Here is a 12,099-nt window from a genome sequence, read left to right as displayed (position 1 = left end):
GAGAAAAATGTTAACTGGTTGCAGAAACATGAGGCTTTCCTACTGGCAGTGACAGCTTCTACACACTGTACCAGTGCAATATTTGTACTCAGAGCTGCGCGCGCCGCCTGTGGAACAAAGCAGCTGTTATTTATCGCACCACAGGCAACACATTGAATTACAGGAGGGTCCTTGGTGCAACTAAGGGTGTTTTCACACCTGATAGTCCGGCAGACTTGGTTCGATTGGGGAACAAAATTGGAACATTTGTTGCATTTTCAGCTGGTGTGGTTTGCCTTCACACAGCACTGTGTCAAACAAATTAAACCCACAGGAAATCCCACTTAAGGAAACAGCATGGAAACCTCAGAAGAAGACATGAGAGCAACTTCCTTTCTTCACAACATGAAAACAAAAATGGAGTAGCGTAAGATTTTAGCGGTTGTAAGATTTCTCTTCCGTCTTTGGTGAAAGACCATGAGCAATTTCTCCCGCTTGTGTGTTTGTTTAGGTTCTGTTTACCCAGAACACCCTGCGCTGTAGTCCACTTCCTGCTTTTGGAGCGGCCTTTGATCTGCTTGGCTTCTGAACTGCATCAGAGGTTGATTGCGCGTTCACACCTCCCAAAATAAGCCCCGACTTTCTTGGCAAACGAACTGAAGTTTGATTAAAGCGGGCTAAACAGGGTTGGTGTGAATGCACTCTAAAAAACTACAGGTGGTCTTACCTTCCCGAACCATCCATGTCCGATCTCCTTCAGGTAGAGCAGACTGTGGCGAGTCAGTTCAGAGGACTTCAGCAGCTGGGCTGAAGGAGGAGAAGAAGGAGAAGAAGAAAAGAAAGACTTGATTGAGCCGTTCAGCATGCTTTAACACATTTCCGACAAACCGCATTACGCCAGAGAACAACTGATAAATTTCCTGATCAGGCTGGTGTGCAGCTGAAATGCAAATTGCTCATGAGAATCCATTTGGCTGAATACGGAGTGCATTCATTTAAATGCATTGTAAATCATAATCATAGGGCTGAAACACCAAACAGTGTTTTGGCATTTATGCTGCGTTATCACACAACACAGGGTAATGTGAATGCACGGCTGCTGAACGCTCTGATGGATCTCGTTGCACAGACAAGCTGAAATAAATGTCAGCACTGATGGATGGAGACGCTGGAGATTGAATGGCTGAGAAACAATCTATACCCTTGTAATCTGAGGCATTTAAAACTGCAGCACAACAAAATAAGCTGAGATTGTCTGACTTTTCAAACAGCAACACATTCTTATGATAGATAGAGAATCAGGTTAGATTTTACTGAAAAGGCTGCAAAAATGCACAGAAAAGTGTTGAAAGGAAGGCCCTCAGAAGCTAATTAAAGAAACTCAAGGCTACTACATAACGCACCACATCTGAGCTATTAGGTATCCACTCCCAGCCGTCTCTGAAGTGGATTATCCCAACATGCTGGTCGCTGAAGAGTAAACACAACATTCTCCATTGTGTTTGATCTGTGCTGGTCTTTCCGTGGCACCGAGCTGTCAGACGGTCCAGTTATCCGAAGCACCGCTGTCAGCACCCCCTGATGACTTGCACCCATCCTGGCTACAGAAGGTGTCCTGCCGTCCCATCTCAGTCAAACCAACCGACTGCTGCATCTCCCTCTCCTCCCCTCCCTGCCCTTTCCTTTGGTTTCCATCTGCATCACCCTCCATGACACTTTCGATTCTGGTAGTAAAGCAACCAACAAGCAGATCTTTGTCCAGTCAGGTCCCTGTGTGGAGGCCTTACTGGACCCCCTACGTTCCCTTCTACAGATTGGTCATTCTTTACACCCACTTTCTCCCCGGCCCAACAGCAGAATAGTCGCCATTGTCTAGCCGCGTAGGACAGCACGGTACCAGTTAGGACCAGCTATGGTGCACACACTGGGACTATTATCTCCCAGCTGCATGACAAAGGAATAAACAGCGCCAGGCGAAGGGTTCCACCTACGGCGACATGTTTCCCCTCAAATATTCATAAATCTAACAGAACAATGGGAGAAACATGAGGCGTTCTGTACCAGACTGCTCCCGCTCCAAACCTGTGGCGGTTTTTCATAAAAGCTACTAGGAACGTCTGCTGCAGCAAACACAAACCGGTTTCTCTACCAGCGGTCTCATAGTTAGCGTCAGCCTTTCCTCCATGGTCAAGTCTACGATGCGGAGATCAGTCACAGTTTCCAGAGTTGTGCAAGATCAATCTTCACAGGAACTGGCAGAGAGTTCAGCGCTGGTTCAAATGACCTCATGTTCACATTTTGCAGATCCACAGGTCCCCTTCCTGTCCTCAGGACATGTTGATGTGCAATATTTATAGTTGGAACTGTGTGCTAACCGTTTTTAAATTCTTCAGGTCAATGTTGCTAATTAGCATTGCCGTTTCATACCTATGCATTTCCATTTGGCTCCTTCTGTTTTATATTTTATACCTTTGCAAACAAACCATTTCACGTTCAAACTATTGCAGATCATTGTAACTTGCTTTGGTATTTTCATGACCTATTGAGATAAATAGTAGTAAAAATGCATAAATCTCATCTTTGAACTGCTTCTAATTTTCTGAAGATTTTGTATTGCACCCTATTTCCATTTATTTTGTTCTGATTCTGTTTTTGCCAGTTAATTCTTCAAGATTATGATCATTGATCAAACCACAATAAGTATGAGAAACCTACTTCTGGTGTGCATTTAATGGAGTCAAGTAACCATATTTCTTTGCAAAACACACTGAGTAGACCATAGAAATTTACTTTAAAACCTCTGTCCTCAAAGGTGTTATGAAACATCTCCCTGGTGGGGACAAATTAAAGTGTCTTTAATTTGTTCCATTGGACCTAAAATAATAATTTGGACCTAATATTCATCATTAGACTGTAATATTAAAGAGCATCTGTCCACATGTTCAAAAACTATAGTAGATGTCTGAATACATAGAAATAGTGATGGTGTGATGGCAGAAGTATCTGCAGGCTGTTTAGTGAGGAGCAGCGTCTAAACACTGCAAGATGTTTTGGTCTCTAGTGAAATATTTAACCTAGTAAAATTTACAGGGGCTTTGTTTATCCATTATATATATTGAAAGTAAATTGTGTAGCTTTAAATAGCTCTAGGACGGGAATCTGCTCCCCAACATGTCGACAAGCAGACTCCGCCACTTCCTGTTGCCTCTGACGGCCAGCCGGTTTCCACAGGCCTTTTATTTTTAAATTTAAAAAAAGTGACAGGATCATTTCTCAGCAACAACTGCAGAAAAAAAAGTATGGGTAAAAACACAAATCTGTCCAACACTCAAAGGAGAAAAAAAAAAAAAAAACCTTTTCACAGATACATAAAGTAACTCGAGCTCCGTTTGACGGCAGCATCTCTGCATCTCCACACTGATTGTTGCTGAGTACCAAAACAAAGAGCCTCTCTGTTACATAATGGCTGCTGAAGCCGAGATGTTTTTATCGCGATGCATTTAAACCACTCAGAGCCGAAAGGAATTCCCATCATTCCCACTTATCCCAGTGGCTCCGGTCCTCAACTGATCGTTTAAAGGTAAAGTTTAACCCTCTAAATGCAGAACTGACTTGCAAACGGATCCCATTAAAAGTGCTCGGTCACTCCCTCTGCGTGTATTTAAACATCGGGGAACTTGTTTTTGTGCTCGTGTGGATTCCTGCTCCCGTGTCTCCTCTGAATGGGTGTCAGTTTCATTCGTCTCACACAGCAGCCTGCAGCACTCAACAGCTGCGTCAGGGCGGGTCCTTTAAATGGAGCCTCTGTCTGAGCCAAGCTCCTGCAGCACTGATGGCTTATTAAGACCTCCACCTACTCAGTAACACTGGCTGAGAGCAGGCGCTTAACACAGGGCAGCCAAACACTTCCATGTTGACGGCTTATGAGAAATCTCAGACCTCGTTCTACGCTCCCTGAACCGTTAGATCTCCTTGGTCTCGTTCGGTCTCGGATTTGGCGCCTTTGCCCTCCATTTTTTATTTCTTTTGTTCTCTTGTTCATTTTCCTCCACTGGGGCGCCAAAGTTTTTGACTACATTAATCTTTTGCACGTTTTGCTGCATTACCTCAAGCTTCCATTTGTTTAACACAAAGCAGGAGGAGGAGACCCGTGGTGAACCCGAGGGAATCGCAGAGCCAAAGTTACAATGCAAAACACCGTGTGTGGAGAAAGGCTGATGCTGCACGTCGCCTTGCGGCTTCGTGTCATTTCATAGCTTTTCTTCAGAAGGGGCAGAGAAGCCGGATAGAGTTAATGAGAAGATGTTTGAGTCAAATGCAGAACAATCCTGGAAGGAAGCCTGTTAGCAGCTGCAAAATAAAAAAAGAGAAAAAAAACCACTTGAAACTGTGGAGGATGTTTACTTCCCAGCAGGACACCAACACTAAACACACAACCAGAGTTACAGTGGTTAATATTGAAGCATATTCCTTTGTGAGAATGGCCCAGTCAAAGTCCAAACCTTAAGTTCAGACTTGAAAATTGAAACCCTACATCTACGTCCACTTTGACCGAATTTGAGCTGGCTCTAGATGTGCAGAACGGGTAGAAACATTAACAAGAGACTTGCAGCTGCAACTGCAACACAATACACATGTTGGGTCACTGCTGAACATAAATGCATGCCACCATGTTGGTCTATTCCACAAAATCCTCCCCCCCCCAAAAAACACATCGAAGTTTGTGGCTGTTGCAAAAGTTTCAACACTTTTGCAAGGTACGGCGTTTGTCATTGCCGTGAAAACAGTTTAAGCTCCGTTTGTGCACAAGTGGCTGCAGAAAAAGCAACGCCGCATTATGTCAGAATGACACAAAGTTCCTGAAAGTTCCCTTAAAACTGAAAGCAGCACCGTGCATCTGATCCAGTTACTCCATAAAAACTAAAATCAATATCTTAAAATGATGTCAGAGGGTGAGGTTGTCCCAGCGGCGCAGTAATGAATCCCTGCCTGCTGTGGCTGCTTCGACATATGGTTTCTATCTTACGCTGAGGACAAAACATGTGTTCAGCAGTCGATTCGCTTGACGAAAGGCGAACATGTGCAGAAAGATTTGCTTTTCACTTTCCCTACGAAACTTCTTCAAAAAAAAAACAATCAGCGGGACAAATGAGATGATGAATTTCATAGATTCATAGAGACACTGCAGACGTAACAGCAGTTTGAATTAGCTTAGAAATAAATAAGAGAATAAATTTCCTCCAGGATTCTTTGTGCTTGCGAGAGTCGGATCCACCAAGTCTCGTGTCACGAGTTTATCAGGCAGGATCGCTCCCCATAATGCACAACAACTCACATTGTTCCTGAGAGGCAGAAGCACTGGGAGAGGAATACTCTCACTGGGGTTTTGTGCTCTCACATGCCTCACATACCAGCAAACTGCAGCGTAGGCCGACTGCCTGGACGCTATTATGCAACTTGCAGATGTTTGTGGGAGAAAGTTAAAGAGTTCATTCTGCAGTTGCCCTGCAGCGATGAATTATGGGATAGGTGGAGGCCCAACTGACCAGCATCAGGGCGGTGCTCACTCCGGGGAAACGCGGCTCTCCTCAGGCTCCTCTTTTTTTGCTCTCACACCCTTCAAATGTGTGTGTGTGTGTGTGTGTGTCTGTGTGTGTTTGTGTGTAACAATCTGGCACCTCTGCAGAGCTGCTGCTAGGCTTGCATCATCAATGATATCATGATTAGGTATTGTTCAACAGCGCATTCATCTTCTCAGTCATTGTCGACATCCATCACAGTTAAAGCTGCAGAGGCACACGTAGTGCTGACCTTGTAGGATAGGGAGGCGCGTTGGTGGAGTTTTGGAGGGCGAGAGGAGAGGGAGCCGAGCTTTGACTCACCAGATCGGGCCGGCTGCTTGGTGGTCGGCAGGGAAACCTCTGTGAGCGGCAGGACGTAGACGTCCGGAGTGCCCTGGGAGACGGTGGAGGCCAAGGTGGACATGTCTGCGTGGTACTCGTCACAGTCCACATTCTCGAATTCCTTAAACAAGAAAAACACACAAACTCTTTAAAAGATGGACAGATGAGCCTGCTACTTGAGTCGGAAAAGGAAACAATGTTTTTATTATCTCTATTGTTTTCAACCTACTCAATGTCGGGAATTTTAAAATGTTAATTTTCTAACTTTCTACGAGAGCCAGCTGTGCTACAATGCTAAAGCTACTTCCGTGTGAACGAAAGATGTAGTTTCAGATTCAATGCTGATTTAAACAAAAACCTCATTTAGAGATTTTCACCACAGTTCCAAAAATCTCAGTTAAATTGATCAGGTTTCAACTTCAAAGCTTCTTTTTACATCAATTTGATTTTATAAAGTGCTACAGCTAATGTAATTTTTGTTAAACTCTTCAGTAATAATGCAATGAAGCAATGAAATAGAAAAAAAGATGCACTATACTTTGCATCTTTTTTTATGTCTGAATCTTGTTTGTCTAGCTGTCGTATCTGGTCGCCACCACCAGGGGGAGCTACTCACTTCTCATGCTATTTCCCAACAAAAATAGAGTATTTGAGTGAACTGACCTTTAGCCACCATGTAGCCAACATGTCGTATGTATACCACTATTGCCTGTTGATGCAAATCCAACACAATCATAATTTTTCCTAAATTTCACACTAAAACAGATAGCAGTTAAGTTACAAGGGATAAAAGGGATTTAAGTTTGTCACTGAAAAAGTTAAAATATACGTCCTTTATAAAGTCGAAGTGGAGTCTGATGACAGTTTCTATTTCTGCCGGGTTGATTCTGGGTCTACATGGCCAAATGTTTGTTTTCCCAAAGTGTCCTGAAGTAAGCTCCAGTCTGGAGTTTACTATAATAATAAATAAATAATAATGTACTAATGTGATGAGTAAATAATTATCTGTTGGTCAAATAAAGTAAATGTACTGGTTTCACTTATTTTGAATGACTTGAGCAACCAGATATCTTTGATTTTCCGCTGATATAAAATGCGGAACGTGTCTGGTTTTTCTGGCCCAAAAGTCGAAGTGGAGCCGAGATAAACTGCAGCAAGCTGTGCTGGCCCGGTTCTGTTTTCCTGTGAGGCCATTGGAGAGTCAGAGCGTAAACAGAGCCGGTCCGTTAAATCCAGGGATTATTAGCTCCGAGGCTACATGTTTCTCACTCCTAAACTTCACAGATCAGACTGCAGATATTGATCCTCAGGAACCGTTTGGAAATCAGACCGCAGACGAACGCTTCTCCTTTTTACTTCAAAAACAACTTTTTATGTTTTACAAAGAACAAACAGTGGCGAAATAAATCAGATTATCTTTTTCTGAATGTGACAGTGTGAACCCGTCTGTTTAACTCGCATCCCCTTCTCAGGGCACTACAGCGATCTGCGCCTGTAATCTAATTAAAACAATGATGAGATGTCACAGAGAAACCATTGGAGGGACCAGAGGGTCATGGAACGTGATGCAACACAGCGCTGCCCCTCCCCAACGTACTGCTGCAAACTGCTAGTCAGCTATCAAAGGAATAAAGGTAAAAACATGATTTTAATTATGAAAACAAAGACATGTAAAAAGTGAAAATCTGCCGTTCTGGATGTGAAAACATTCAGCACTGAGAATAATCAGCTGATGTGGTTCGGGAATATGATGAAATGCCTTCTGGATGCCTCTTCGACTAAGACGAGACCTTAAAGATGATCCAGGAATGAGGAGCAGGGATGTGCTGATGGACAGATGAATATCAGTTTCCTTCCCTTTTTTAACACTTTATTTTCAGATTTTAATAATACGAAACTGACAGCAGACAGATATAAGACACTCTAACTGCACATACCAACCAGCAGTGCGTCGTTTGAACACCAAATGCGGAGAAGAAGAAGAAAAAAAAAATCCAGCTGCAAATTATAGAAGCAAAGATGTATATATCCTGGTGTAAACATCTAGATCTGAAATTGTGACAACCAATTATCTCATAGTGACAGAGCTACTCTGTGAATGATAATGTATTAACATAATCAAGAAGTTCTAGTACTTATTATTACGTCTCTCACCCATCGGATAAAAGACTGTCGAATATCCTTCCTGGTCAAGAGTATCAGGAACCAAAGGCAATGGTATTAGACTGATGAGAGGTTTGTTGGGTTAGGATCCAAATCTCTTTTACAGACATGAGAGACGTTTCAGTACCTGTTTTGATCTAAAGTAACTCGATGGATGTTGCAGACTACCTGCCCGACTAATCGCTATCTTTTTCCTTCAAGTTACAAAACTGTGAGAATTTTACACTGTCTTCAGAAATGAAGTCAAGTTGTTCTGTAAGAACCAAAAGCAAAATATAACTCCAAGTCTTTTCAGAAGACACTGATAACGTCTTCTGAAAGATTTCTTTTGTCCGCGGTGAACAGCAGCACAGCTGAGGATGGGGAGGAGGGAGGGAGGCAGTTGGCTGCGTCCACAGGCCGGATGTCAGAATAAAAGTCCCTCAGATGGGATCTGGAGGGCTGTGGGGTCCCATCACTGGAAAAATGTGACCCGCTGCAGCCCTCTGCAACACCCACACAAACACATGCGCACATAAACACCTCCGTCTCCCGCTTCCTCCTGTCCCCCAGGAATGCGAGCACACACACACACACACACACACAGGCGCAGGCCGCGGACCCCTCCTTTTGCCTCCACTCCAAACCTTCACACGGCCCTGCTCGCCCCCTCTCTCACATCCAACATGTGTTTTCAGTCTCTGCAGCCACACTCTGTCACAAACATACACAATGTTGCATTTAAAAAAACAACAAAAAAACTCGACGCGGCGCTCGGTTTGCTTCCTTCTTCTCTGAAAAAATTCAATTTTGTGAACTGCAAATAATCTCTTCTCCAAACAGTCAAAATAAATCAAGAAATATGTCATTGCAGAGAGAACTTTGCAACCTTTCAACACATGCATTAAACTGGGATGCAACATTTTCAACTTTGCAATGAATACATTTTTTTTAACAAATCTTCTAATTGAATTCTTCTGAAAATTTGAAGTCCTGCATGAGCTTACCTTCTACCAAAGATGACAAACACCCCCAAATTCATCATTTCAGCCTTTTTCTTGGTTTCCCACAACCACACACACACACACACACACACACACACTGAGAGGTGATGAGGATGGCTGAGGGAGTGAAAAGTTTCATCATTCTGCTGAGAGAAGAAGAGGAAGAAGCTCTGCAGCTGACCACAGACTGTCCCCAAGTCTGCCAGGATGGAGGGATGAAGGGGAGAAAAAGCTAACAGAGGAAGGGAGAAAGGAAGAGGGAGGAGCGCAGAGGCTCCCAGTGCACAGCCTGGAGCGGACCTCTGGTCATCTGGAGAGGGAGAGGAAAGACGCCAAGGCCTCCCAAAAATGTGAGAAAACATACAAAGAGGAGGAGGAGGAGGAAAGAGAGGAGGGGTTCACATACTGCACATGTGACATCACTGGATGTCTTCGTGTCTGTCCTGAAAACTCCTGCAGGACAGTCACCCCGATGTGTACCGAGAAAAACATGAGCGCTATAAGCCAAAGTCTGACTCTGATTTTTCACATTTAGTCCAAGATGTAATTAAAAACAGTCAGAGTGGATTTTCCTGTTTATCTCTACGGCTTCAGGCGTTTTACTGCGACGCTTCTGCAGCGTTTTGTGTTAAAACTGCATAATGTCACAGAAAAACTTGGGCTTTTCAGAATCGCAAAATCTCACTTGGAAACCTGATTTTCAGGTTTCCGTTTCAAGAGTCAGAACAGAATCTACAGTTACATAAATATCACTAACGTTAAGCTTTTTACTACTCGTTTAAATCACTCTTCACTAAGAGAGAGCAATTAAACAACTTCAGGGATTCTTAAACTCAGGAGTTTTGTCCACAAATGTTCAAAACTATGTAAGCTTAAAAATAAAAATAGACCTCTGGCTAATATTTGGGTATATTTCAGACGTTTTGAAGCTGTCAACAAACCCTGGCTCGGTATTCGACTACTTTTCCTGGCAGTGTTGGTGGAGTTCATTTAAATTGGTTGGTACCAGCAGATTTCAGAAAGCCATATTTAAGACTTTTTAGGATCTTAAATGAAATGAAATTTAAGACAGAAAAAACACCCTGTACTGGACTTCAAACGTAGTCCACAACTTCTCAGTTACGCTTTTGTCATTTTTACACCAATGGCAAACATTTATCAGATGCAGTCGGCATTTGCTGAACTTTTGCAACGAGACAAATTATTGGAATTAATAAAAATGGACATAAAAGTACAGACTGTGGAACTCGTGAGATTTTCACTTTTCAGATCTGTTTTTTTTTTCCGTCTAAATGAACTCCAACAGCCAGTAGCATTGGCAGATGCTCCATCACAGGACGAGTCCTCGTCTGGTTTTTTTCAGTAACACAGAAAGCCTTTTCTATCTTCGCCCTTGAAGTCTTTTTTTTTTTCTTCGTCTCTTTGAAATCCCCTCTTCCTCCTCTGTCAGAGGCAAATGGGGCCCTGAGGCCGGAGGCACTGTGAGCTCATGAGAAAACCCTTCCTCACACACACTCAGTCCTCCTCTGTTCCCACAATCCCCTCACTGCACTCTGAACACACCTTGATCACACCCTGAACACACCTTCATCACACCCTGAACACACCTTCATCACACCCTGAACACACCTTCATCACACCCTGAACACACCTTCATCACACCCTGAACACACCTTCATCACACCCTGAACACACCTTCATCACACCCTGAACACACCTTCATCACACCCTGAACACACCTTCATCACACCCTGACAGGTTTCAGACGAGTGACCATCATAAAGTCAAACAAAGTTAAAGAGGAAACTATCTTCAATCAGAAGCAGCAGTCTGAAGTGGTTCTTGTCATGAATAGGGTGAGGTCTGGTCACATCAAAAACAGATTCAATTTTCCTTCCCTATGTATTAAAATTATTATTAATAAAATGCGTAACACTTTATTTGAAGGGGTGTACATAGGACTGACATTACACTGTTATAAACATGTCATAACACCTGGTAAGAACATGAAGGAGTCTGATGACTGGTGTGATGAAGTGTCATTCGGTAAATAATGAGGCTTTTAATGCAAAGTTGTACTAAAGTCCATTAAAAGTCTCAACTTTGCATTAAAAGTGTCATTATTTACCGAATGACAACCGTCATAATCCTTCAATAAGACGTCTTTATGTTCATAACCGGTGTTATGTCATGTTTATGACAGTATTATGTCAGTTTTATGCACACCCCTTCAAATAAAGTGTTACCATGAAAGGCCAGAAAACATTCAGCAGTAACCAGTTTTGTGTGAAGTAGTAAATCTCACTGTGGATTTCTGAAGGCAGCTACCCTTTGACAACTAAAAATATTGGTTGTAACTCTCGTCAAACTGAACAAGACGGTGTTTGACACTACAGGATTAGATTCACTAAGACAAATAAAAAAAAAAATGATTAAAATTCCTGAATTAGCTTAGGTTGTTCTGGGTGTAGACGGGACTGTTTCAGACCTGGATCCGGTTCTTCTCTGTCACATCTTCCAGCTCTTCCAGTAAAATGTTTGATCTTCCTGTCTCTGTTGTTATTTTTACAGCTGATTGCGGGGCAGGCAGACAGTTAATTTAATCAGGGCAAATTGCAGTTTGCCGTGGGTTCCTGCAAATGGGTTTAATCTTACAGTTCTAATCAGCTAAGTGAGTCTTTTATGAACCGTCTTTGCATGATTGTGGATGTAAAGCAGAATATAAGAAGGAAATAGTGGAGAGGATTCACAAAATGACCGTTTTTAAATCACTCTGAACCAGCAGAGAGTTGTGGATCCTGCAGCACTTTAGTCAGGTCTTCAGCATTTAAAATAAATGAACTGGTGTTAATTTAGATCCAAACCACAGCAGCAGCAGCACAGAGGATCCTCACATTCAGTCAGACATACCTGACAAATAGCATGAAAACTTAAAAAAAAGAGGAGAAAAAAGCAGAAAATGTGAAGATGTACCCAGAGGCTAAACGCTCATGATCATTAAACCAATCCCTCATCTCTCCAAGCCTTTGAGCAAAAATCGTTTATCTTTATCTGCTGCGTTCAACACAGTT

At 42.7% G+C, this 12,099-nt stretch overlaps 1 protein-coding gene across 2 annotated transcripts in view; it reads right to left on the bottom strand.

Moving 5' to 3' along the window:
• Positions 1-12,099, bottom strand: part of lmtkb (lemur tail kinase 1 b) — a 55,933-nt gene that overhangs the window by 10,024 nt on the left and 33,810 nt on the right. Inside the window, exons 1-3 of one of the 2 annotated variants that reach the window (XM_014982824.2) lie at positions 9,032-9,364; positions 5,862-6,003; positions 707-786 (exon numbers count right to left, since the gene is read on the bottom strand). In XM_014982824.2, coding sequence (XP_014838310.2) covers positions 707-786; positions 5,862-5,964 — 183 coding nt within the window. In that variant the 5' untranslated portion in view covers positions 5,965-6,003; positions 9,032-9,364. Of the gene's footprint in view, positions 1-706; positions 787-5,861; positions 6,004-9,031; positions 9,365-12,099 lie in introns of those variants that run through there. The other variant, XM_014982823.2, reaches the window with a different exon arrangement.

Source organism: Poecilia mexicana, unplaced genomic scaffold (assembly GCF_051168715.1).
Source record: "Poecilia mexicana isolate PSO_F unplaced genomic scaffold, ASM5116871v1 scaffold_19, whole genome shotgun sequence".
Lineage (NCBI taxonomy): Eukaryota > Metazoa > Chordata > Actinopteri > Cyprinodontiformes > Poeciliidae > Poecilia > Poecilia mexicana.
The sequence above is the reverse complement of the archived record's forward strand: the minus strand, read 5'-3'. Positions and strand labels throughout refer to the sequence as shown.